At 41.9% G+C, this 24,528-nt stretch overlaps 1 protein-coding gene across 12 annotated transcripts in view; it reads left to right on the forward strand.

The window, feature by feature from the left end:
• Positions 1-24,528, forward strand: part of TEAD1 (TEA domain transcription factor 1) — a 166,115-nt gene that overhangs the window by 116,874 nt on the left and 24,713 nt on the right. For 2 of the 12 annotated variants that reach the window (XM_068685392.1, XM_068685390.1), the window contains 8 exons: positions 1,928-1,992; positions 4,767-4,829; positions 4,918-4,980; positions 12,829-12,840; positions 14,025-14,159; positions 14,351-14,397; positions 15,287-15,348; positions 17,356-17,480. In XM_068685392.1, coding sequence (XP_068541493.1) covers positions 1,928-1,992; positions 4,767-4,829; positions 4,918-4,980; positions 12,829-12,840; positions 14,025-14,159; positions 14,351-14,397; positions 15,287-15,348; positions 17,356-17,480 — 572 coding nt within the window. The remainder of the gene's footprint in view (positions 1-1,927; positions 1,993-4,766; positions 4,830-4,917; positions 4,981-12,828; positions 12,841-14,024; positions 14,160-14,350; positions 14,398-15,286; positions 15,349-17,355; positions 17,481-24,528) is intronic. The other 10 variants (XM_068685393.1, XM_068685391.1, XM_068685397.1 and 7 more) reach the window with 5 other exon arrangements.

Genomic DNA, 24,528 nt, shown 5'->3' on the forward strand with positions numbered 1-24,528 from the left:
GTGACCTGTGCTGTGACTATGTATCCCAAACATGGTCAGTGCAGACTGGGGGATGGAGATGCCAACACATTCTTTATATCACCTTTTAGGGTCACTGGCCTTTCAAAGTCACCAGCTGCTGATAAGGACGACCTTAAGGAACAGTATAGAGTCATGAAAAATACCAAGCCTCTGCCAAAAGATTTTGTGAAACTCTTGCCTAAAGCTTGTTTAGTATTACGTGTCATCATGGCTTGTTGTTTCCTCTTCTGTCTTGTGCTGAGTTCTCAGGCTCTCAATGTTTCCCTCAGTTTCATTTTCCGAACTGTCTGACACTTTCCCATTAAATGGGAAAGTAGAACTTTCCCATTTAATACTGATGAAGGGTAAAGCAGTTTCATTTGTTCATGTGCTCACCTGCAAGTGAATATGCAGTCGTGCCACTATGGGGTAGCTGCTGTTATTGCACAGGAGCACAGGGGGACAGGCATATGTACGAAAATTCACTCACAGTGGACATTAGGCCTCAGAAGCAGCAGGAGTCAAAATCGGTCTCATCCTAATACCTCCATGAAATAAGTGTAGTTGTTATACATTATCAGTTGTCTGTACTCAGTTGTTGGTCCTAGAAGTGCTGCTGTTCCCGCTTTTGCAGGGATTTGTTGTTAAGGGTAAAGCAGTGTTTCAATTCTCTACAGATTTGTTCTTCCTTGTTTGAACTATTTGGATGATGATGATGATAATGAAAGTTTGAGAATACTGAGATACAGAAGCTGAGTATTACGCGAGTTTCACCTCATGAACATGAAGCCCATGGCTCCATGTGGGGACAGGTAACTTCTTGGCACCACACACTGCAGGACTGTTGTCCAGGCAGAAGACAAGGTCTTTTTGTGAAGCTAGGCAACTAGCTGCTCCTTTTGCATGCAGAAAACCCTCATTTGTGTGCAGAAATGTTGGTTGTTTATTAGATTGCTCGTGCAAAATTTACCTCTTGATTTTTGTCCTGAAGAGGCCTGCTGAACAGCCTCACATCACCATTACCATGGCACATTGTGAGAAGCCTGACACACGATCCAGGCAAACAAAAAGGGACTTGGAGGAAATACAGCTCAGATCTGAGACACATTGGTATTTCTTATTCTAGTACACATTTAACAAAGAATATGTAGAAGAGACAAGAGCCATTGGACGTTATACAAAGGGTGTAAAATAAAGTTCAGAGAGGGAGACAAAAGGAAATGGAAGAAAAAAGGAAAATGACGGTCTAGTTAAACAAATTGTGTTCAGTCTTCCAGTCAACAATATACCATTCAGAAGCAGGCATGCTTCATTAAAACTTCATGTCAGTCCCTCACAACATCAGACCCTTTCGAGTTTGAGCCTCTGGCTGGTCTAGTGTCTTTCTGCAGTCCCCAGCTATGTACTCATCCACTTCAAAATAACTTGGTGGGTAACAAGTTATTTTCTTAGCCTTCCCATTTTCAACTTGCTGCTAAATCAGTTTTCTCATTTTCAATGCTTCTCCCCTGTGCTGAATGCAAATAGCTTCATAACTTAGGACTTGTTGAACAAGTATATTTAAGTTATTACAACACATGGAGAAGTAACATAATATGTAGTGAAAACAAACAGGGCACCACATAAAACTGTTATCTTCCACGTCAGCAGTATTTGGGAAGGAAATTACTTGTAAAGAAAATGTTAGTTTGTATTAAGTAGCATAATGTATGATTGAAGAATCATACACCTGGTGTAGTCAAAAGCTAAACTAAGGGAGCCCAAACATCTTGTCAGCCCCCAGGATGGGAGGTCTTCAGCCTGAGACCAGCCTGGACATTGGCCAAGGTGTTGCCTCTCTGCCTGTGAACAGCTGCAGGACTTCAATACCAATATTTTGATGGTGTGGTGCTGCTTGTCTCTTACCATGCATTTTTCTTTGTTTCAGGTAGGAATGAATTGATAGCCAGATACATCAAACTTAGAACAGGGAAGACACGAACCAGGAAGCAGGTAAAATAACCCGGTGGGGAAGTATGCATGTCAGTGAATGACAAAACATGGCATTTTGGCTGCAGTGGCTGTCTGTGCTTCAGCTCTGATGAGATGATGTGTTGACTTCACTGTTCTGATTTAATATATGCTTTTAAGACATATATTTAAAACTCCAAATTTCTGTGTTGTGCATAATTTCCTTGACAGTTGGAGGTGCATTTTTTATTAGCCTATGTGTACATGAAGATACTATCCCCTGTATTTGGGGAAAAAAAAAAAACAAAAGTAAAAGTAGAAGCATAAAGTATTGTGCCTTATTTCTCTATATGGACAATTACACAATGGAATAATTATTTTGAGATGGTGAATAATGGAGCTTCTAAATGTTCAGCCAATTCACCCATATTTTAACATTTATGATTCTTGGATATGAAAGGCAAATGAATAAAAAGTAGGAGGACTGATCCTAATCATACTCTCAGCTCATGGACAGTACTTGCTACAGGATGAAATAATAATTTAAAAAAAAATACCCTAAGAGCCTTCAGGCTCCTGGTCTGTGACTATGGTAAGATTTCATTCAACAATTCAGAATAAACCTCTAACCAGTCTTAAGTCTTCTTTAGGTGATTATCACATAACCATTAACTTATATTATAAATTAAAGGATTTAGTCATATCCATGGTGATCAGCAGCCTTACAGAAGGCACACGCTCTGGTGGTGGTTACTAAACCCTTGCGCTGTTTCAAAATGCTTCGCAAATTGCAGAGTCCCCTTGCTTTCTCTAACATGAAGTGCGAGATTCCCCTCCTCCACCTCCATGTGAGTGATGAAGGGGAAGGCAGAGACTCATATGCTTGCATGCTACACGTGTTTTGTAATGCAGAGAAAGGTGACGCTGAGTCAGCACACACAAGGATGGCCTGCTGCCAACGCTCGTATTCAAAGCATTTTGAGCTGGGTGATATTTTGCCCTGGGTGGTGTCCTTTGTAAATTGGGAAGAAAACATATGTACGAGGGATGAAAAAAGCCATGAGAAAAGAGAGAAACTGTAGTACATGGAGAGGGAATAAATAAAAGATTGGCAAAGAAATCTGAAACAAAAGACAAAAGTTGCAAGCTCTACCCTGTTAAGCCCATGTGAACTCTTCTTGTCGGGGGCTACACTGGAGATCTTAAAATTGCATCAGAAGTAGAAACACATACTATGGGGGCTAGATCTTTGGCCAGTATATGCTGGTAGAGCCGCAGTGAAGCCAAGAGGGTTGTGATGGTTTACATATAGTGATGTTCTGCCTCCATACATATGTCCCTCTGTAATTTTTCATAAATCACTTTTGACAATTGTCTAGAAAAGTTCAGTTGTCATTATATCTGAGTTTCAACTGAGCAATTAAATGTTATGATTGTGCTTCCTGTATAACCTTTAACACCACTAATATCCCACTGAAAGCAAAACAAGTGAACACGTGTCAAAACTTGGTCTACGTGTTTGACTACAAAATTGCTTATTAATAGTATAACACTGAATTACTGCAGTGGTTCCTGAGCTGTTTCCTGAAGAAGTCCCTGAAAGTGTCCTTCAGGAGCCATGCTCATTTATGTATTATTATTTGCTTCTCTACTAAAAATACAGGCTTTTTTTGTGTGTGTGTTTGCGTGCTATTGTCATGGAATAGACTTACAGAGGGAGGAAATGAAGCTTTGTTTCTCCTTTTCTTTTGCTTGTGTTCTTTCCCAGACAGGAATTGTAACTTAGGAAAATTGCACACCACCTGGTATGGTATGCCCTGGGACAAATAAGAATAAAAGATTTTTCTTTAGCTGTTTTTAAACCTTCACACAGGTCTGCAGGATGCTGAGCAGTATTGAGCAATGCTGGACAGCATCAGTAAACCCTCAGCATCAATATCATGGATTTCAGCACGTGCCTGAGTAAACAGTAATGTCAGTCAGGGCCCAGACCCTTCACTGCACAGGCAATAACTTCTGGCCCATAACATCTTGTGCAGGACTGACTTTGTACACATTTCTTATCGAAACGCAAAACGTAATGACAGTGGGCCAAACCTGGACATTGCTTGAACTGGTGCCAAGTTACTGGTCTCTGCTTACATAAGTGTTTTGCAGGTGGACTTGATGCTGAGATTGCAGAGAAAGGCAGAATAGGTTCTGGGACCTGTATTGTGTCAATATTTTACCATTTGGTCCAGAACTTGGGGCATAGCAGTGGGGCCAAAACACACCCTGAGGCTCCTTGTTGGAGCTGCAGAGCACCAGCCTAACCAATGGATGAGACTTCTCACTGGCCTAACGTCTCCAGCCTAGTGTCAGGAGGTCAGGGTGGGTGTCTGCAGCTCTGGCAGACGGGGGGAAACCCTGTGGGCTCCCTGCACCAGAATGCGGGACCCGGCTGTGGATGGGGTCAGTCCCAAAGCACGTGGGCTGCAGCCAGCTGCGAACTGTGTCTTCTCTCTTGTAGCTGAGTGCACAACCTGGTGGGTTCCACTTTTTTTCCCTTAATGAAATCACTGCAGTGATGACCTGTACTGTTAAGCCTCAGTACTAAGAGCTTGGTATCTGGCTGGGAATGTGGTATCTTTAACAGCAGAGCTTACTGAAGATGCAAATAACTGAATCCCCTCAGAAACATTTTTTTTTTTTTTGTTTGGTTGGTTGTTTTTTTTTAAGATAAAAATAGATATTTTAAATTTGATTTGCTTTTTGTTTTTTCTTTTTTTTTGTTTGTTTGTTGTTTTTTTTTTTTCCTATAAACCTGAACAATGTAGGTGTCTAGTCACATACAGGTCTTAGCAAGAAAGAAAGTTCGAGAAATTCAAGCCGCCATTAAGGTACGTTTGGCTTGCCCAGTTGTAGGGGGCTTTTCATCTCCATGGTTACAGGCTTTTCCTTTGTTTCCTCCCTTCCCCTACCCTGCAGGTGTCTAGTCACATTCAGGTTCTTGCCAGAAGGAAATCTCGTGATTTTCATTCCAAGCTGAAGGTATGCGCTTTTCTGCTTTTGGGCTTGTGGTTGCTATGCCTGTCCCTTCCTCCTCCCCGCGGTGATGGACGAGCGCCTGGTGCTGCCGTGCCTGTAACCTCGTTTTCCTGCATGTGGTAGCTGTCTGTGTCTCTTTGTGTTTAATCTCCAATTTCTGCACTAGCATTCACATTAAAAACATTGTTTTAACACTGTCCAGATGCAAAGTGAGCTATTCTTTGTAACACCTCAGCACCTAAACCTGATTTTTAACCTGTTAGTTTATTTTTTGGTTTTGTTTTTTAATAGTTGAGTGCTAGGGGTGTATTTAAATACACACGGTTTTTAAGCAGTTGTGTAGATGCTTTTTCCTTTTTTTTTTTTTCTTTTTTTTTTTTTTTCCTGAGAGATAATTGGGGTAATTTTTTTTCATTCCCAAATGTTTTTTTCTCTGCTTTTGAAATACTATCAAGAATACTTAAATACATTGTACCAGAGAGCACAGCTTATCCCGATTGCTCTAGCTACAAGGTGTTACTGGAGTACAATCTAGTATTACCTGAAGTTACATACTATTTACAAGATTCTCTGATTTTTTTATTTTTTTTTTTAAAGTAAAATATTGGCATTTAATCTTTGGAGAGCCTCAGTCAGAGCCCTGTTCAGGGAAAACTAAGTGTGTTTACTTAATCTGACATAATGAAATGTACACGTCCCCATTTTCCCTGGTTTCCATGAAGTATATTCTAAGACTAAAAAGAAACTCTTGGAAATGTTTAATGGGGATTTCTTGGATTGCTTGTTTTTTCAAGTTTTCCAGTGGAGACCCTGGGACTCATTTTGTTTTCATATTACTTAAAAGTGGAAGAGGGTGTTTTGCAATTTTTGCTGTAGATTTTTTTTTTCTTTTTAATAAAAAGCAAAGGAACTTGTAAATCTTTTACTTCCCTCCTTTTTTATTTTTGTTGATTTTTTTTCCTCAGATGAGAACAAATCATGTTTTTGTTCTAGCTGAAAAGGAAAAATGTTTCAGAAAGTAATTTCACAATGCTAAGTGGTGAGCACTGCAGATGCTTACCACAATCCTGAAACTGCAGTGTATAAATAACAGCCTGGCTGTGTAATAGGCCTTCTTGACAGAAGCACTGGGTTTTTTGTCCGCAGTGGGCAGCATGCTGGCAAGCTTGTATGGCTGTTGGTGGCTGGCTTTTTAGCTGCACTGGCTGAGCAGTTGGGGTTTGTAAAGAACAACTAAGACAACCTAAACATACTGCTTTTTAACCAAGGGTGCAATACTACAGAGATATGTAGCATTTTAAGCTTAAATTGTCAATCCTTGATGCCTAAAATTAAGTATGTGAGTAAGCTGCCTTACTTTCAGACGTGCTCAGCACCAGCAGCTCTCAGGGCGTTTTATAGGACTGTTGAGCACTCGCGGCTACAAAAATCAGGAAACCCACCTAGATACCAAAATGCAGGCTTAGAAGCCTAACAAAATTTTTGGATTTACTCATTTAAAATATTTCCTTTTCTCAATGCCAAAAATAAAATACAAAGACGTTTTTAAAGCAAAAAATAAATAAACAAAATTCTTAATTGCTGCACCTGCTATCTGACTTTTACTGAAGCTTTCCAAAGGAGAAAGCAGCTAGCTAACCTCTTGTTAGGTTATATTTGAAACATCTAGCCTAGATGGCATTTGGAATAAATAGAGATCCAGAGGGATTTTTCATTTTGAGGAGTTGCCTGAAGAAGGAAAGATACGTTAGGGCAACAAGGTATTTCATAAGACATTCCAATCCTGCTGCCACTTCCCACCCATCAGTGGGTTGTAGCTCTCCCAAAGCTGAGCGGAGAATAGGGGAGCCGCCGATTTGATGCAAAAAATGTATTGATTCATCAAGAGTCTCCCATATCCACGTCCCTGCTACTGTACAGAAGGTGTTTGCTTCAACAGCTGCTCCGTGGGTACGGAGAGCATGCTAGTGAGAGTTTTGCCAGCCCCTGAACTTGCCTCTCTTCAGGAATCACCAGTGGCAAACACTGCCATGTCCTTCAGCCCACCCTTCTGTCCAGTGGGTCTTAGGCAGTTCATCCTGTCTCTGCTGCCTCCAGGTAGTCATCCTGCCCCCGCAATTTAGCTGCCCCAGGAGACCCAACACAGCCCATGCAACTCCTCTAGGACCCTTGGCCTGAGAAGTGCCCAGAAATAGCAAGGGAGACAGGTTCTCCCCATCTCCTTCCTCTTTTTCTTGCTGTTCTTGGTCTCAATGAACGAGGTGCCATGGCATGGCATCTACCCTCTTGCATGGGACACTTCCAGAGAAGTTGCAGCCTCCTCCATTTTTTCCCTAAATGGAAGAGCTGAAACTTACATGCAAGAAGGTGCTGTAAAGGAGCTACTTTATCAGGAAGATAGCCCTCACTTTTTTCTTCCTAGGAGCCGCAAGTACTCACTGTAATTGGGAGAAGCTGCTAGTTTTGGACTTGAGAAGAAACCTCATTACTCCAAACATTTTATATAGCACCACTGCCTATATTTTTCTCATTATTCCTGTATTGAACTATCCATATTTTCCAAAGTCCTTTGAAAACTGCCTGAGAAGGACATCACTGATGTGAAATGAAGTCAAGATGAATACATGTTGGCATCTGCATATTCTCACTGTTTCATCGGGGACCACTTTGACAGCAGCCCAGACTGCCCCATCAACCCCTCCCCTGGAAGATGATGGGCTCTCATCCTCCTGGAGTAGTGCTGCCAGCATTTCCTAGCAAAGGGAAAACCAGGAAGAAGATAGCCAAGGGGAACAACTGCTTCTGACCTGGGCCACTCTCACCATTTTAGCAGTGAGCTATCTCTTACAATTACTCTGTAAAACCCTTGATTGGTGGCTTCCGGGAAAACAACTACTACTGAAAATAACATATGCACTTGATGTCAGATTGTCAGATTTCCCACCTACAGCATGAGGGGAAAGCACCCTGTGGACAAAATCCAGAGATTCTTCATGCCAGTCTGTAACTATGAGTTCAGTCAGCCCTGAGCTGAGGACATCTCTATCTTATGTGTTTCTTTCTCTTGCCACCAGACCTCACGCCTCTGTACACCTCCCACATGTACACAGGGAAGGTTACTGCAGAGAAGGTGGTGGTTCCCTGGGTGCTGGTGCTGCTTTTGCTGAAATAATTATGATCAGGGATTTGAGGTTTGCAGGGGCATGGCTCAGAGTCCCTTGTTCCCCAGCTGATGTCATTTGCTAGCAGTTTTCCTTGTAGTACGATTTCTTATTGGTCTTTCAGGATACAGCCAATCCATCTCATTGACCACAGTCCCTGGTCTTTTACTTTGACAAAGGGTATAACTAGTTAAGTCTTTTTTTCCAAATACCTGCTGGGTTTAGTTTAGGCCAAGAAATCTTTCTTTCCTGCATTGATCTGAACCCTGCTCATGGAAAGGAGAAGACTTGACAAATTTTCTTGTGGTTATATTCTGCAAAAATCCAAATGGGTGGAAAGATTTCAGAGCTATCTTCATGGCACTGAATTTATCTATCCATGTCATTGGGTAGAATATGACTGAAGCTTAACTAACAGTTGAAAACTTGCCTGTATGTTATCAAGTTTGCTTGGTCCATTGAAGTCCCTTTTCTTTGAGGACAAGTGCCTAGAGGTGCTCCAGGTGGATAGATCCTTAGCCTGCAAGAAAGAGAAGTTTTACCAGTAAATGCTGTTGTTGCATTTCAGGACCACCAATTGAGAATGTCTCATCAGCCCTTCCAGGGATGTTGTACATTTTAATTTCTTTTACAACAGCAAAACACTCCTGCTTTAAAGATTTTATCTTGATTTTCTGAGGTTATTAAAATCTTCCTGAGGTTAGAGAAATTGCACTTCATGAGAAAGAAAAGAGAGGCTGGGATAAAGCAGTTGTTAAGAGACAGATCTGAAAGGCAACTCCTCTTAATGACATTTCCTCTCATGTGGAGACTGGAGAAGGCAAGGCAGAATTTTTACTTTCTAATGTTTTTCCATGTCAAATACACCAGTCTGTAGTGTTAGGTTGCAGCATTTCCCACCTCTGCACTGACAGGGTGCCAAAATTACCTTCAGGAGAAAAGATGGATTGGAAGTTGTGCCTAAACAAAGAGTAAAGGTCTTCACAGCAGGATATACAACTATCTTAGACTTTCATTTCAGATATTTTTTTTCATAGTGCAAGATTAATTAGACAGAGACAAAAAGAAACATTAAAATGCCTGCAGTTCACACATATTACCTGTTTTAAAATCCATTATTCTACATTCCACATTGAGGGATAAAAAGAAAATATTGTTGTCAATTATAAAATGCTAAAGATAGCTCTATACTTTTTAAATGAACAATGATAAAAGCCTTGAAAAATTCCCTTTGATGTGAATGGAGTCTTCAGCATTTTGAAATACAATAAGATGGATTAATTGCTACTCATTAGGCAGCAAGTTGGGACAGCTTTGAATGCGCATTCTCTTCTTGGCATTAGCTATTGCCTGGCTGAAATAGCCAGCTTTTGTATTTACTCCTGTCTTCTCTAATAATAAGCAAATTGGAGATCAGGGCTAGAAACACTGAAGTGCTCTCTATCTTTTGTCCAGAACAATTGTATATTTTCATGATTTGTTTATTTTTTTTTTGAGCTACAGCTAATTATTGCAAAGGTTATTTGAATCAATACAAGATCTGAGCAGAAATAACATCTGCAAAATTGCTTACTAGGAAACTATTTTATGTTAGTGTTACTGTAATATCAATTTTGTGAGCCAATTGTTTTTTCTTCTCTTATGTCATATTTTTCTCCTTACAAAAGTTTTTTATTTTAAATATTCGTACAGGTTTTAGGCCTGCTTGAATTAATATTGTGTTCTGTTGTGCATAATTTTCCTCAGACTGTCTTAGATTTTTTTTCCAAAGCCATAGACAACATGGTATTCAAAGCCCCATTTATCCTTCTAGGCTAACAGTTTTTATTTTTTGCTGGGGAACTAGTTTGAACTGATTGATTGAATTATTCTACTGTTTATGTTGGATTAAAGGAAAGTCAAGCATAAATCCCTTTGTGCTTGTCATGTAGAACTCTTGTTTCACATGGGGCTGTTATGGATATTAAGAATTATAATTGGATGATACTGGAGTATTATTCCTACCTAACTTAACTATGTATTTTACATTCCAAAACTAATGGGTGAAAAGTAAAACTCAAGGGCCTGATTCATTAAAAGTTATATAGTCTCCTTCCATTAGGTTCTTAGAGCTTACCCCTTCCAAAAACAAAGCGTTTGCAACTGTAGCCAGAAGCAGTTGGCTGAAACAAGAGGCAGATCTTGATCTCCATTACAGTGATGACTTTTAGGGATTTAGTGAAACTCCTCCAGATTTTCATTGATTGCACTGTAAATCCGTCTCAGTAACATCACCAGTTACGTACCACAGCACAGAAGACTTTTATAAGGAGAGAGGAAGACAGCAGTTGAAGAGTGCAGCCTGTTACTTACTACAGCGTCATTCCTGGGCAGCAGCAATCCCATCAGAGCTCATAAATTAAGTAGGGTCAAGCCAGGGCAGGGCCAGATGGGACCTATCCAAGGAATACCTTAAGCCCCAGCAGGATTTAATAATTCAATGGGAGATATTGTCCTGTCACAGCCCCTGCCGAACGTCATCATGGTACTCTGCAGCACATGGGACCAACCTTATTTTACGTACAGCAGAATAAAACTCACTGACCAGAAAAGATTAATTCCAGCTTCACACAGCAGCACAAGCGAGCAAAACCAAATCCTTTCTGTCTCGGATAAGATAGGAAATCAAAGCCTTAACTATTTGCGGTCATTGAAAATCCCACAACGTTCCTGTCTAGAGTAGGGGTGTTAACCCATTTGTCCTGGCCAAATTCCAACCTGGGTAATTACTGTAATCTGCCTGTTTAAATTACCCCTGCCGTTTTAATTGGATATATTACTTCTCTTGCCGCCTAAACTGTGATGTAATACCATTGTGTGTTATTAATCAGTTACCAAGTTTCATTCCAGAAGCGCACATTGCAGTGATAGGTGGAAAGTCATTCCCTGCTGGTTACTTGCACTCTCCACTACAGCATAAAAAAAAGCCCGGTATATTTGTTTTTTTAAGTCACAGACAAGCTGATATTTCAGTTCAAATAAACAGCTTCAAAATGTGGTTTTCCCATTTCTTTCTGAAGACTGTGAAGTCTGCCTTATTATACAAGCACAAGCCACCACCTTCCAGCTCTACAAAACATTCCTGGAGCTGAAAGTGCTTTGTGCTAGTAGAAGTCAGTACCTTTTAAGCATTTGCATTTGATTTTGAACTGGATTTCTTCCACATTTCAGTGTAAGTTAAAACTACTTTTAGAAAAATGGTTTTCTGACTATGCGTAGGTTCCTAAGCCTACGAAAGGTGAAATTTCCCTTTGATGTATGTTGACTGAGTATCTTGATGTTCAGCAGAGCTGGCAGATTTGTCACCACTGGGAAGTTCTGTAATAGTCCATGAGACTCCTGAAGACTAGCCCTCCTGCAAGGGGTGTGTTGCTTAGCAGTCACCTATCTATTTTTGATTTTTCTCCATCCTCCTAAAATGTAATCAAAAGACTGAATGAGTGGCCATCACAAAATGCAGAATATTCTTAGATGAAAAGCAGCAATTGCCAAGAGAGAAACATCCCTTCTCACATCACAAAACAGCAGATATTTCCTCCCTCCCCAAATCAGTGTCACTGTTTCTGAAGTCAAGGCACATCAGACTTACTGCTATTAGAGGGTAAGAGCTTCACAGGACAGTTTAAGCATTGCAGCTCCTGTGAAAAGAAAGTGTGGAGTTCACACAACAAAATACAGGGGAAAAGACACAGAAAGGCCTGATGGAGCTAGTATCTCCATAGTCTGTGCCAGTTAGTGCTTAACGACATCCCTTAAGCCCTTTATCATCCCTTTCTCATGTGTTCATGACAGAGGGTCCTTCTGCCCATGCAGGATGATAGCGAGGTTGGCTTCCTTGGAGTGCTGTGTGGATCTCAGGACATTGCCACCTCTTAACGCCTACCAAGGCAATTTTTAGCCCCGTGGTCTGCAGGCATCTGAAGGCAGTCAGTAAAGCATCCTGTGCCAAACCTCTGCTGCACACCCTCCCATCCTGGGGCAGGCAGGGGTGGGTGCCAGCAGCAGGCAGGGGCAGAGCTGACATGCAGCCCTTACCAAGTGAGACGGTGATAGAAGGGGAGGCTACAGGTTGGCGAAGCGGCCATGTTTTGATCACACATAGCAACAGGACAGAAGCTGCTCTGTAGATGTATCATCAGCTGAAGCGTGGTGCTCCCGAGGTTTAGACAGGGCAGAAAGCAGCGTCCTGCCCTGCTGTGCAGGAAGCTCCCATGGGCCCGCCAATCTTACTACTGCTGTAAGCAGATCGCGCTTGAGGCTCTCCCCTTGTGAGGTGCAGAGGGCACGCTGCTGGCAGCAGCTGCTCCCCTGCTCCACCTGCTGCTCTCCTGGGTGAGCGGGCGCCAGGCTGAAGCCCATGGAGGCCCTGTGTCCCAGCTCGGGGAAACAAGCACAGCAGTGATCCCCCGCGCTTACTGTCTGCAACTTTCACACGGGGAGGTGGCATCATTTACGCCCAGAGTTTTGTAGATTTTTTATTTTTTCCTTTTAATGAATCAGTCCCTAGGTAAAAATAATGCATTTGTTTAAACCTAGTATTTAATGCCGAGCAAGCTGCTCTTCCTTTGTCTCTTACTATTTTGTTCTTATTTTGCTAAAAATTTGCTATTCTACACAAGCATTTTAATAAACTGTTTGTTGTTGTATCCAGGTAACAAGCATGGTAAGTATTTTAACTACACCAAGTATTATGTACCTTAGCTGTGCTTGGCAGAATTTTTGGCTAGCTTTTCTTGTACTTTCAGCCTGTGCTGTTTCTAAAGGAGCTATTCAAACGAAGAACTGCTCACCTATAGTACTACTACATATAAGCTTTAGAGGGAGCATATGTTCAAAGTCATATACTGTATATAAGAGCATGCATCTGTTGCCAGCATGCTTGCTACTTTGCTTGTAAAATAAAACAAGACAACCAAAAAATCCTTGCTTAATATTGCTTGTGTTCCTTCATTCTAAGTCATGTACCTAAATATTAGCACGTATTAATCCAGTACTTCCAGATGAGGAACTGCACTTTACCAGATAGTAACAGTCTGTTGTTTACTTATTTTACCTGACCTAAAATACCCACTTAATTAACCCTGTTGCATTAAGAGGCTTTCCTTTTCTATTCTGTGATCATACATGATTGGCAGTGACTAGGACTCCGAGTGCAGCTCTAATACAAGTAATCAATAACAACCCATCTTTTCCTAAACTTGTTCCTATATGCTTGAAAACAGCAGAAATGTTATGGCTGTTTTTCTTTGGGAACACTTTATATTAGTGAAGCACCACAATTCGAAATTTAAAATGTAATTTGTATTTTTGTGATCTAATGCTTAAAATATTTGTTGTAAAACAGACTCTGAAATGTGTCTAAGCCTGTAAGCATTAAGATAAGTCTGTCATTGTTTACAGTCAGTTGCAGTTCTGTGTTCTCATTTTACCACGTAATACTAAAGGCAAACTTCTCTTAGATCTAAATGATAGAGCTCAAATCTCAGTGATCCCTGTCCTGCAGGCAGAGCCTTAGCAGCAGACTGTGTTTACTCCAGTGTGATTTAAAATCAGCAGAATTTGCCCAAATAAATAAGTGGGCAGCAGTTTGCTCTCCCAGAGCCTCCTGCATGTTGGCAGAGCAGACTGTGAGAATTCAGGTCTACCATGCATGTCTGAGAGGAGGTTTTGCCTTGAGGTAGTTTGAGTGTTAGCCTCTGTGCTGTATTTTTTTTCCTGCATGGTTTGTTATTTTTGCATTTTCCGTGTGGCTTTTTAATTTTTTAGTTGTGTGCTTGTAGCTGCAGTTATTTAACATCGTTTGTTGTGCCAAATGTTTTAAGACTCCATGTAATTGTCATATTAAAGGATCAGACAGCAAAGGACAAAGCACTCCAGCACATGGCAGCAATGTCATCAGCTCAGATAGTCTCAGCTACTGCTATTCACAACAAGCTGGGCCTGCCAGGAATTCCCCGTCCTACATTTCCTGGGGCACCTGGGGTAAGTTGTTAGCTGAGTCCCAAAAAAATCCCTATATTCTCTAACACTGTTCAGTAGAAAACTAAGGTTGAATGAATAGATTAATGCTTTCACTTGCCTTTGCAAAAGGAATCATGCTTGTTCAGAAACAGCCAAAATCTTTCAACAGAGAAAACAATTGTGAGTCTGCTTGTTTGTTTTTCCTCTTCCAGTTTTGGCCGGGCATGATTCAAACGGGGCAGCCTGGATCCTCGCAAGAGTAAGTCTCGAAATTAAAATATTTTTTTCTGTATGCAACATGGGGCTGGCTTGTGCACTTTGCTGGCAGAGGATATTAATGAGGCAATAATTTATGATTTTTTCTAAAAAGAAGGAAAAAGTAGTTGTAGGGAAAGGAAGAGCCTTACAGTGATGTGAACTCACATTTGAAAAGTTGTAGGGGATCACAGTCCTCACAACTGAGGCTAAATCCCTAATGCTCACACTCCTTTTTCTCTCTTCACATGTTAAGATGCAATGATGATGCCAGGGAAGCAACTAATAAGGTTTTGCCTGTGAATAGGTTTCCAGCACAGATACCTCCACCCTCATTTAAATATCTAAGCAGTACTGGAGAGAAGGTGGACTTACTTTCCTGCAGGGCAGATGACAACCTGTTAGTGGTCAATGGGGTCACTGCCCCTTGGTAGCAACAGCACTTTACAGGGGAAGCCTTCCGGCAATCGTCATGTGTCATATTTTTAGCCCTGAAGCAGTCTCTGAAGCAACAACTCCCAGCCTTATTTTTCAAGTTGTCCCCACCTTATTTCCTTGAGGTCCATGGGAAGGAGTCTTTGTGCCCCAGTACTTCAGTGTCCTCTGGATTTATTGGGAGGTAAAGCAGTCTCCATCCGTGTCTGCTGCAATAATTGCAGCCGGCAGGTTAGGTTTCCCACTGTATGACCGAGTGTGGACAAGTTTCTCACTTCAACATGTTGGGTGTAATTCTCATGCCCCGTCTCTTGCTATTGACTATTTATTGTTTGTTAAATATTCTATGTAAGGAAGAGATACGTTTGTGGGTAGAGCTCATTAACTGTGTATGTGACTGTAATGGAATTTACTGTAGATGGCATGGTGTATGATTTTTGTGTAACTATTTATTCCAGTGTAAAGCCATTCGTTCAGCAGGCCTATCCTATACAGCCATCAGTCACAGCTCCCATTTCAGGTAATTCATTCATTTATAGTCACCTTTTAAAATATGCGAGTTGTGTCCTGGATGTGATGTATTCATTCCTGACATGGACAGAGCCACTACTCCGTATCTATGGCCCCATTTGTCGAGCCAAAGACGAGTCACAAACAAATACCAATGTCGTAGTACCTGGCTATATATGAGGGAAAAGCAGTGGGTCTGGGATATTTGGTGTTTTTACATTTTAGATGGGAAGCACTCGTACGTAAGTGATATATGATCTCTAGTCAGCATTTCATATTGTAGGAAAATGCTACAGTAAAGCAAGAATAGTAGGATTCTTGTTTATATTTTAATAGCTTAATCTCACTTCCATCTTTAACAAGAATAAGCTTTCATTATTTTAAATTGAGGGTAAAAAGTAGTCCAGAACCATTTATGTTTAACCTTAAGTACAAGACACATCTATGCATCGGGTTGTTGATAACTGTTTACACCCACCCCTCCACCCCCCCTCCCACGCCTCCACAAAAAGGTTCAGATCTGCCTGGTACCGCTTTGATAAGTGCTTAATGTTTGTTGTGACTTCCTTTGCTCAAACCAATCAAGCCCTTTCTACGGCTACTTCCATGCTCCTTTTCCCATGTTTGTTTCATGCATAATTTCAGGAAAGTGTATTACTTCTTTGTAAATGACAATTAACTTTACATCTCCCTTGCCAAAAGTACACATACTTCTGACTCTGACCTGCAGTTTTCTGACACTTTCTTACTTTTTGTTTAGTTTTTAAATTCCTGCTATATAATACCATACAGTAGTTATAACTACCTTTCTGCATCCTTGATTATTTCCTTTCTTTTGATATTCCTTATTTATTAAATTGTTCTCTAAGTCACACATTCAGAATCATCTTCTTTTATTCTATGTTTTCTTTCAAAATAGGATTGTTAGTATTTCAAAATCAGCCAGAAATCATACATAGTTTTTCCTTCATCAGAATTCCTGTCCACGTCTAACCAGTCACTTTTGTAATTCCCTGTTTCACACAAGCCTCAAATCTTCATTGCCTAAATATGAGGTTTGGAGCCAGCTCCCAAACTCCCGCTGTGAGATATGAGCATATCCGCTATCTGTGACCTCTCCCTGCTTCTCAAACCAGTTAAGGTTCATCTTGGTTTTCTAACCTTTCTTGTGCCTGTGTCTCTCCCAAGATCAGTTTCTGCCTTTCAGACACAGCCTTTCTCTTCTTTCTTTACTGTTTTGTTTCCTTCTCACTTAATTTTCCACAATGAGACGCAAGAGATAGCATTTATTTATTCTCTTGAAGTGAATTAGAAATGGTGGTCAACATCCCTTCTCTCTCTAGATCATGTCATTCCCTCTTTATTATCAATTTAAAATTTTCTTTTTCTTTTTAGAGTATGATTCAGCTCTCTACAGTAATTATGTATTATTATCTGTAATATAATGATGCCTAAAAGCTCCAAAAGAAGTCAAGAACCCAATGTGCAAATACATAGTAAGAGACAGTCCCTGCATTGGGAAGCTTGTACTCTAAATAGCAGAGAGAGGATTTGAAAGTGGCAGGAGAAACAGGTAAAAAAAAAAAAAGGTGATTTACTTGTAACATGACACATTAGGAGCCAGAAATGGAGGCCCATTCTCCTGACTCCCCAGTTAGTAATATCTCCTCTGAGTCTTGCTGCCTGTTTCCAAGGAAGGGTCAGCTGTAAATCCGTGTGAAGTTTCTAGAAATCTCTGCAATCTAGTATATAATTTAAACAAAAATTCTATGGTTAGTTACAAGCCCAAGCAAACAAAGCAGCAGATCTTTTAATTAAACCAACGTTAGCTTACTCTGTTGGGACCTTGTTTTCCACACATTGCTTTTTGTTGTTCTTATTTTAAGTCGCTGAATTCTTGTTAAAATTAATATGAATGACCAATGGGCTACATGGGTGATTCCTGATAATATTTAATTCAGACATTTTAAACTGAGGAACAATCAACTTCTTCATGAAAATGGTTTCTTTGCTTTAGGATTTGAGCCTACGTCAGCTCCAGCTCCCTCGGTCCCTGCATGGCAAGGCCGATCGATTGGTACGACCAAGCTCAGGCTGGTGGAGTTTTCAGCCTTCCTTGAACAGCAGAGGGATCCTGAATCAGTAAGTGTTCCTCTTGCGTCCACTCAGCTTTAGCTTTCCTCACTTGCTTCCCATTATGTTTTCTAGGGCTAAGCCTGATGGAATACACCTGGTATTTCTGTGTTCATCATTGTTTGGTGTAATGTTCCTTTCACTGTGATACCACGTTTTCCTTTCTCACTCTTACTCCATTTGCTGAAGGAAGAGGCCTCTCTGAAAGCAGACATGGTTCACTATGCCTTATTGTTAATCTGCTTCAGCAGTTGTACCAAATTACATAATGTTTTTGGTAATAATTCAGTAACTAAACTATAAGTTGCAACTTAATCTGTTTCCTGACAAACAAAATTAAGGGCTTGCATAGAAAATATAAGTGGCCTTTTAAAAACCTGACATTAGGGTTATCCTCTGGGTATCTTTAGGACAGTCCTTTTTGGTTCAAGCCTTCCAAGCATATACCATTCATCTGTATCACTTTTTTTTTTTTTAAGGTTACCCGTCTAAATGTCCAGTCATTGAGTCTTGATCTTGTGTCTTAAGGCCCAATCCAAGGTTTTGGTGTTTTAGTTTAGTTTAGTTTGGTTGTTTGTTTTTTGCTTTATTTTCTTTTTTTTTTATTATTATTTTTTGTTTTCTTTCTTGCTTTTTTGAGGAAGGTTTTGGTTTTGATTTGTTTTTCAGTCTTCATACTGTACCTGCAAGGGCAGTTTGTGAAGTTGGCTGTAATTTTTTTTTCTACTCTAGCTAGCCTTGAACCTTGATATTAATCATGATATGTTTACCATAGACATTTGAGAGTAGCCTAGCACTGTTTCTACAGTGTCACAAAAAAAATAAGAAGAGCTTTCAGCTCAAACCTGGATTTTTATTGAGATAATTTCTGAAAAACAAATAATGGCATGAATGGGTGATATAGACAGGCCTTTCTTGTTCAGATTTCTGGTAAAATACAGTAGCTTGGAGCAGAGAGAAGCTATCGCTTGCTCTTTATAATTAAGTACTGGAAACCATAGCATTTATGGGCTCTGGCCAGAGGTGTTATCCAGCAACTGTTTACCCTGCATAATGGAGACCAGAGACATAGCCCAGAAACCTTGCAACAGGGGAATGCTCCTGGCAGAGAAACAACCCAACAAAAATACACCATATCTCCACTATTCATATACTAACTATGTGGTGGTGTGCTGGGTGGCTGAATGTCCCATTTTGCCAGGTTCAATTAACTTTGAGGAAGGAGGTGTTTGGCAGAAGGTACCATTTCCTCAGTTCCTGCCCAGAGGTTCAGTGCTGCACGGTTTCCCTGAGTCTCTGCTGCCACCAGGCAGCTCCTGGGACCCCCATGCACACACTCCCCCAGCAGCCCTGACTCCTGTGGGCCACTTCAAGCAGACTGCTGCTGCAGTCACCCCTGGGTCAAGTGCCTTCCCAGAGGTGAAGGGACCTGCACTCACACGGCCTCTATTCTCATCACAGTTGTTTCTTCTAGTGTGTAAATTTACCGCACTGAGTGTTTCTCATGTACATTATGCCCATCCCCTCTTCCTACTGTGTCATTGGCCAGACTTCCCAACACTCCCTGGCTGCAAAGCCCTGTGGCATCAGCCATGGCCACAGCATTGTGGGTGGCCTTGGCAGAAGTTCAAGCAGGACCTGCACCACCCACCTCCCTCTGTCCTGTCAGTTTCAGCTTAGTGTCCTCCAGGCTAAGCCACAGCTGGAACACCTTCTCCACCTGAGCCCCAGTTTCATCCAGACAGTGGTTTGTGCTTCTTGTGAACATAACATCCAGGTTTTCTCAACGGGCAGCCTTATCGAAATGCGGTTTTCAGAGCCCATGCCTCAGTGGCCCATGTAACATGCCCACTGATTTATGGGTGCTGCCATATCCACATTGCTACATGCCAGGACACTACATCTGTGCCTCCAGTGTATTGGTAAGGCAGGGTGTAGCCACGCAATACTCCATGTTACTGCACTGCATGTGAATGGAAAAGCAGTTCACTGTATTTTGACTGAAGGTTTTGCCAGGGCCTAAGTATGCCACCTAACAATCCTTTTTCTGTAGGTTTTTGTAATGTAATGCTGTTTACAAAATGTATGGGCTTACATAGTGTAGGTCCTCTTTGTGTCTTCATAACAAAAGAGAGTGAACGAAGGAATTCAGGGAACAATTAACGTTTACATCTTACCTCTGAGAAGGATCTCCCTCAAAACAAGTACTCTCCCACCAGATAATGTATGATGACCAGGGGCACTGCCAGTGTCTGTGACATGAAAACAGCTGAATGGCCCAGGTAGATTGTCAACGGGACTGACCAGCAGGGAGAGGATGATGCTGTTGGGAAACAGGAGGTGCCACTGAGCTGGTGCTTGTGCACAGTGCATGGGGCTGGCAACTGAGGACATGCTGAGGTTCTCGTTTCTCAGGCAGGTGCAGACTGTGGGGAAGGCAGCACTTCCACATGCATGGCAAAGGAGGAGTGGGGGCCAGAAAAGAAAACCCAGCATGGCCCCTTAAAGGCTGTAAAGCCATTTTTGGAGTAAACTAATACTATTTGGAATTCCTGAGGGTGCAGGGAGGTCCACCGGCACTTGTCTCAGCTTGCAAGCATAACTGCTGCAAAACCCATTTTGTAAATGTAGGAGGTTTACTAAAGAAGCAGAAGGGTGAAACTACACACACTCATTTTTTAAAAACTCGGAGTCTTACATGCTGTAACATTGCAAAAATAAGGCACAAAGAAGATTCAATTTCCCATCATGTATGAATCCCCACGTAGGTCGTTTTCTATCTCTGCGCTGTAGGCACCAGGGGGAGCTGAGGACTGAACCCCCCTTGGGCAGTGCATCACTGTCACTGCCTGGGGAAGGGGAGGCGCAGGGTGGGGACAGGGGCACCCAGGGCCAGGCAGGAGAGACGTCCCTGCAGTGCCACCTTCCCACTGACCATGCTGCAACACTGCAGACATATTCCCTGGCTTCTGGTTACCCCATGCTGCACTCTTCAGCTTAATTGTTTAGTTCCAGTTGAATAAGTTTATTTAGATATGGTTCTAAACAAGGACATAGCAAAAACAACACAACAAGGCAACACAAATGGTTCCCGGGGCAAACATAGAATGGTGCTGGCGGGAGAGGCACTGGGCAGAGGCGCAGGAGCACCTCTGCTCCTGTCTGCAGGACTGCCCCAGGTGGCCCTGCCTCCCTTCAGCCTGCCCCTTCCTCAGCCAGGGATTTTTCCAGCAGCCACCAAAAGCCTTCCGCAGCTATGAGAGCCAGCCCCAGGCTTGTTTACCACTGTTGCAGAAAATCCGAATTCTGATTGTAGTTCTACACATCTTTGTGGCAGTGAAACATTTTATTGCATGGAAGTTTTGCACAGCATAGAATGTATTTTTTCCATTACTTTTTAAATAATAAAATCAGCAAGCCAAGCAAGAAGCATGTTTCACACAATGTGTGTACGAAGCTGTTTATACGTGCTGTGGTCACTGCATCTCCTGCACACCTTTGTGCCTTTGCTGACCTCAGAGATGAACATGAAAAAAGCATTCTCATTTGTCTTCTGAAGAAAGATGGACATATGTTCATTGCACTTCTGACTTTAAACAGGAAGTGACACAAAGTATTATTTTGATCAAATGCATTTCCAATATTTTATTAAGAAAAAGACAATTCCTCCTTTCTCTAACCCACAGTCAGGCCAGAAAGCCTGATAGTAGTGAGGGCAAAAAGACCAATTCCACTTTAAAATGTAACCTGGAAGTTCATTGAAAGAGGTTACTTTTGACATGGTACCTAGGGCCAGGACTCGATGACCCTGGGAGGCCCCTTGCAGCTTAGATTCCTGTACAGCAATTAGAAATTGAGGTCTGTCTGCACATGCTGACTCCCTGCAAATTCAATGGGGCTGTGCATGGACATAAAGGTCCACCCACAGAGAATTCATTGTAGGAGTGGGACATTAAACATTTCTGGGGTTCTTCCAATGGCAATTGGTGTTTAAAGGTACAAAAAGCCCCTCAATGTCAGGCAGTTATGTTAATTTAGAGTGGGCATTCTGGTGGGTCAGAAATGTGCTCTGTAGAATCCTCTCACTTTTTGAGGGCTGTTGACTTCTTTCCCTTGCCTAGCCACAAAATTGCTCCATTTACAAAAGAAAAAAAATACAGAAAGGAAATAATAAGCACCCCTCACTGTAACTCTTCATGGCAGTGGATCTGGAAAGACATAAGATGGCACAGTTGCAAAATCTTGGAATACTGATTCTGCAGTAAAGGATGGGTAAAATTACTACTCCTCTTACATGAAAATCAATTCAGTTTACAAATGTCAAGCTGTATTTTCCTTTTGTGGCATTTAGTGCTCAATCACAGTTCTTAAATGGTGCTTAGAAGCTGCCCTTCTACATCGAAGCACCAGTGTTCCTTCCTTTTAGTTACCTTTCATTATTGCCAATCCTATGTAACTATATTTTCAATCAATTAACAAATTTATGTACCAATCTGTTACTTTCAAGGCGGGCTTTATTTAATAGGGTCTTCCCATTTTTACTGTAGTAGTACTGTGAAATTTCAGGACAAATGCTTAAAAGAAATATTCCCGTGTTCCCCAACAAATACAAACTGAGCATGCAAGCAGATTAGAAGGGATCTAGGCAATTACCTGTTACACAAGTAGCTATAACATTCAAAGACTAACACTGAAAAGATAGTAATTCCAATTTCTTCTAAATGCCTTAAATCCTGCTTTTCCATCAGGAAAAAAAAAAAAAAAGCCCTTTTTCTCTCTCCCTCTTAGAGGTTTCACACTCTTACTGCTGCATTTGAGTACAAGCACTTCAGACAGCTTTATATCTTAAATATCTTAGTCCTGTAAAGAACACAGCTGATGGGCCTTTTCAGTATTAACCTACCTAACCATGCTTTCACATTGTGTTAAGTCCAAATTTCAAAATGTGTTTTGAAAAGTGGTAAAGAAATAAAATATTCTTTATGTTTTAATTCAAGTTTTATTGTTGTTGTAAAATGGCTTTGTGAGCCCAGAGAGAATTGTGCCTGAGAACCAGAAAGTGAAAGCAATTGTGAAAGGGCCATAAAAAACAGCCTGCCATCATTAGCCAAATGCAGTAAAATTCACCAAAGTTAATCAAACCACCTAAGTGATGAAAAGTGATCTTTTCAAAAGTGATATTTTCAAAAAAGATCTTTTCAAAAGAAACTCTCCATATTTGAACAGTATCAATTGTTAAAAGCATTGTTTATCCCTTCTTTATTCCCCATGAGCAATTCAGCTTTTCAGCCATAAGGAAGCCTTGGTTAGCATCTTTGTGCTGCAAAGGAAGAGGAAGCAAAGCCACACTTGCATGAATTACTTGGAGTGGCAGATTCAGGATTGTAGGTCATTTAAATCTAAAATCTGATGAATTTTAAAAAAATGCAAGGGTCATTTCTTTCGCAGTGCTGGGGAACTGCACAGTGTCCCTGGGCAGTGAATGTCAAACCCTGGAAAGCGTTCATCCTTAGGTGTGTATGTTTGGAAGTGCCAGTAAACCGCTTTAGGGGGTCCAGTACTGACAGAGACTCCAGACTCGAAACTGCAGCATTGCAGCAGCACTCCCCGCTGGTGCCGTTCCCAGAGGACCTCATGGAGACGTGCTGGGTGGCCCAGGCCAGCTCCCCAACCCCGCTGCTCCAAGGGAGGGTGCTAGGTTGAAAATGCATGCAGTGGGCGGAGGGACTGAAGTCTGCTCGCATTAAGCACTGAGGATGGGTGGAAAGAGTGTGGGAGCCTGACTGTATTCACTTCCTTTCTCAAAATCCACCACTGCTGCTGCTGAAAACTTCCCAGCAAAATAAAAAGTGCTGCTTTGGAAGAAGCGCAGAGGAGCAGTGGCGGCAGTGCTGCGAGCACTCTCTGCCGGGCTCACGCCATGGCCACTCCCCAGCCCTGCCCACCACACTTGCCCCAAGCCTGGGAAGTGAAAGGAGCTGAGACATTAGCTGCACGAGGCTGCACGAGGCTGCCTGGGCCCTGAGCTGGCCCAGGGAACTTTGAGGTTGCATGAATGTGCCCTGCAGGAGGGCACAGCATTCCCACAGGCTGCCCTGCCTGCACGCTGAGCCCCTCACCTCCACCTTTGTACTTGCCTTGGCATTGCGCCTGGCTGCGCTGGTGTCCACCCTGCTCCCTGCTCCTTCCCTTGCAGTTCCCCAAAATTGAAAAGAAGTTGGGAAGTGTCCTCATGCGGCTGCTCTGCAGTGCAGAGTTTAATTGCATGTTCCCATGTTGGTTTTTTCCTCCTTCATTCAGTGCAGATGTAATGGCCCTTCTTTGATATGCATCTATTCAGCGGTTTGTTTTCTTCTGTTGAAATGTGTGGCCCTGTGCCCTGCTTGCTGAGCACTGTCTGAACTCCTCCAAACAGAATTAATAATTTCCCCCATTTGCATTTCACAGCTGTATTAGTGCAGTAATTTTTTAGACGAAGGCGTACTATTGCTTACATCTGACAAACCAAGAAGTTCAGGTGCAAAAGCATGAATGGGCCACTGATTTTGAGGGTCCACTTTGCTTTGTCATGAGCCTGATTTTTCCAATAGCGTTATTGAGAGCTTCCTATATTCAGGCATAATTTTCCCATCTGAGCACTCAGCACTTCTGCAGTTGGGACCATGGGGTCTCAAATCAGGCAGGCCAGAACTGAAGGATGCATCTCTACTGCTTCAGGAAAGCTGACGAAAACACGAGCACCTTGCCCAACCAGCAAGTCCCAGTTCCACACTGGGACTCCAGTGGCAGTGGCTGGGAACTGCTGGGCAACATTAATCTGTTAGGGCTGGGGAGTGCCCTGCCTCTTCTGCAGCTTTCTGCCTCACTCAGCTCCTACCTCCCCTTGTCTGCAACTATAAAATTGTCCAAGATATTTCACATCACATTCCTAAATCTATCCCAGAGCAGATCTAGACAGGGGACTGAATGGGTGGATGTCTCTGAAAAACTAGGGAGACTGTGCAGTTGTATCTTCACATACAAGCACTGACATTTCTCATGGAAACGTTGAAACCTT

The sequence above is a fragment of the Anas acuta genome, chromosome 5 (assembly GCF_963932015.1).
Source record: "Anas acuta chromosome 5, bAnaAcu1.1, whole genome shotgun sequence".
Classification (NCBI taxonomy): Eukaryota; Metazoa; Chordata; class Aves; order Anseriformes; family Anatidae; genus Anas; species Anas acuta.